This window comes from Hippopotamus amphibius, chromosome 1, assembly GCF_030028045.1.
Source record: "Hippopotamus amphibius kiboko isolate mHipAmp2 chromosome 1, mHipAmp2.hap2, whole genome shotgun sequence".
NCBI classification, from domain to species: Eukaryota; Metazoa; Chordata; class Mammalia; order Artiodactyla; family Hippopotamidae; genus Hippopotamus; species Hippopotamus amphibius.
Window position 1 is genome coordinate 222,746,724 of NC_080186.1, and position 2,164 is coordinate 222,748,887.

The 2,164-nt window shown below is 39.8% G+C and overlaps 1 protein-coding gene across 1 annotated transcript; it reads left to right on the top strand.

The window, feature by feature from the left end:
- Nucleotides 1-645: 645 nt before the first annotated feature.
- Nucleotides 646-1,855, top strand: LOC130831370 (SIN3-HDAC complex-associated factor-like). The gene has a single exon (XM_057699413.1). It carries the CDS (start codon nucleotides 724-726, stop codon nucleotides 1,387-1,389), a length of 666 nt encoding a protein of 221 aa, XP_057555396.1. The 5' UTR covers nucleotides 646-723; the 3' UTR covers nucleotides 1,390-1,855.
- The last annotated feature ends 309 nt before the right edge of the window (nucleotides 1,856-2,164 follow it).

Sequence of the window (2,164 nt, forward strand, 5' to 3'; positions counted from 1 at the left end):
AGATCTTAAGTATTCTCACTGTAACAACTACCAAAAAATAATAATGATTATGTGATGTGAAGGATGTGTTAACTAACCTTATTGTGGTAATTTCACAATATATATACCTTTACCGAATCATCACACTGTACACCTTAAATGTACACGTTACATGTCAATCATATTTCAAATAAGCTGGGGGGAAATTTTAACACGACGACAAAAAAGAATAACTAAAAAAAGAACTTCTCCTGAATGAACAAGAAAGAAGCACAACATGAGGCCAGAAAAGTGGGCAGGGGTCAGATCCCACACTGCCCTGTGCATCAGTCATGTTGAAGAGTTTGTGTTTTATTCTAAGTTTAATAAAAAGTCATTGCAAGCTTCAAATAAGGGAGTAAATGCAACTTAAAGTGTAAGACGTCAATCTGGATACAGTACGGAAAAAGGATTGTGAGAGGACAAAAGCATGAAAGTTGAAGGGCTATTAGGAAGACGAGGAAAAATTAGGAAGCTCAAGGCAGAAAGCTGTGAAATCATTTGCAGGAGAAATGTGACTTTCAGTTGATCCAGGGTAGGGAAAGCAAAGATGGAGAGAGAGAGATTCAAGACATTCTAGGAAAGGCAGTTGAGGAGGAGGGAGCGATTGGAGGGGGGGGGTAGGCTTGGTGTGCACTCCGCACCTCGGGAACGTTACTGCGCGTGGAACGGCTGCTTCTGGAAGACTGTTGCCCAGAAGAAAAGATGTTTGGTTTTCACAAGCCAAAGATGTACCGAAGTATAGAGGGCTGCTGTATTTGCAGAGCTAAATCCTCAAGTTCTCGATTCACTGACAGTAAACGCTATGAAAAGGACTTCCAGAGCTGTTTTGGGTTACATGAGACTCATTCAGGAGACATCTGTAATGCTTGTGTCCTGCTTGTGAAAAGATGGAAGAAATTGCCAGCAGGATCCAAAAAAAACTGGAATCATGTGGTAGATGCAAGGGCAGGACCCAGTCTAAAGACTACACTGAAACCAAAGAAAGTGAAAACTCTGTCTGGAAACAGGTTAAAAAGCAACCAGATCAGTAAACTGCAGAAGGAATTTAAACGTCACAATGCTGATGCTCACAGTACCACCTCAAGTGCCTCTCCAGCTCAATCTCCTTGTTATAGTAACCAGTCGGATGATGGCTCAGATACAGAGATGGCTTCTGGCTCTAACAGAACGCCAGTGTTTTCTTTTTTAGATCTCACATACTGGAAGAGACAGAAAATATGCTGTGGCATTATCTATAAAGGCCTTTTTGGGGAAGTCCTCATCGACACACATCTATTCAAACCTTGCTGCAGCAATAAGAAAGCAGCTGCTGAGAAGCCAGAGGAGCAGGGGCCAGAGCCTCTGCCCATCTCCACTCAGGAGTGGTGACTGAGGTTTATGTAGAAGGGGAACAAAAAATGATTTAAATTTTGGAAAACAAAGCAACAAAAAATGACCCTCCTATTTTTAACTTGGATACCTGCTATTCTGCCAAAAGACGATTTCTAGAATAGTTTTGAGTGGGTTATTTTTCCTCCAGTTCCACAAACTCTGAAGCCAGTGTCTAGCTTATGAAAAGAAAAAAAGTGTACATAATATTTAAGATGCTGAGTATTTCATAGGAAAGCTGAATGCTGCTGTAAAGTGCTCTTTAAGTCTTTTTTAAAAATCCCCTTCTAATGAATTAAATGAGGGGAATTTCAGGGGACAGAGATGGGATTTGTTGTATGATAAACGTATGTAGTTTTAGTCTTTCTATATTGAGAAGCAGTGGTTGGGGCATTTTTTAAGATGGCTGGCTACACTTGTTTTCCTTCACTATAATAAATTTGTCGTAACTCAGTAAACATGGACTTGCCCCTAGAGGTAGCTGTTAATAACTGAAATATTAAGGTCTTGCCAAGGTTCTGATGATTCAAACCTGTATTACTGAATATTAAGCAGGACAGACTAAGCTCTCTGGTGCGAATATCTTGAAGGAGTAATTTCTAAGTACACAGAGGTAATGTGACTGTGTCACCTTCTTCCATATTGATATTTGATAAAGTTTTTAATTTATATGAAACTTCTAAAGCAGAATCGTAGTTCCTCTTGGGGAAATGTCAAATCTTTAGGATAAGCAGTTCTATGTGAGTAGTACCAAAGCATTACCACTGGTAGAGAA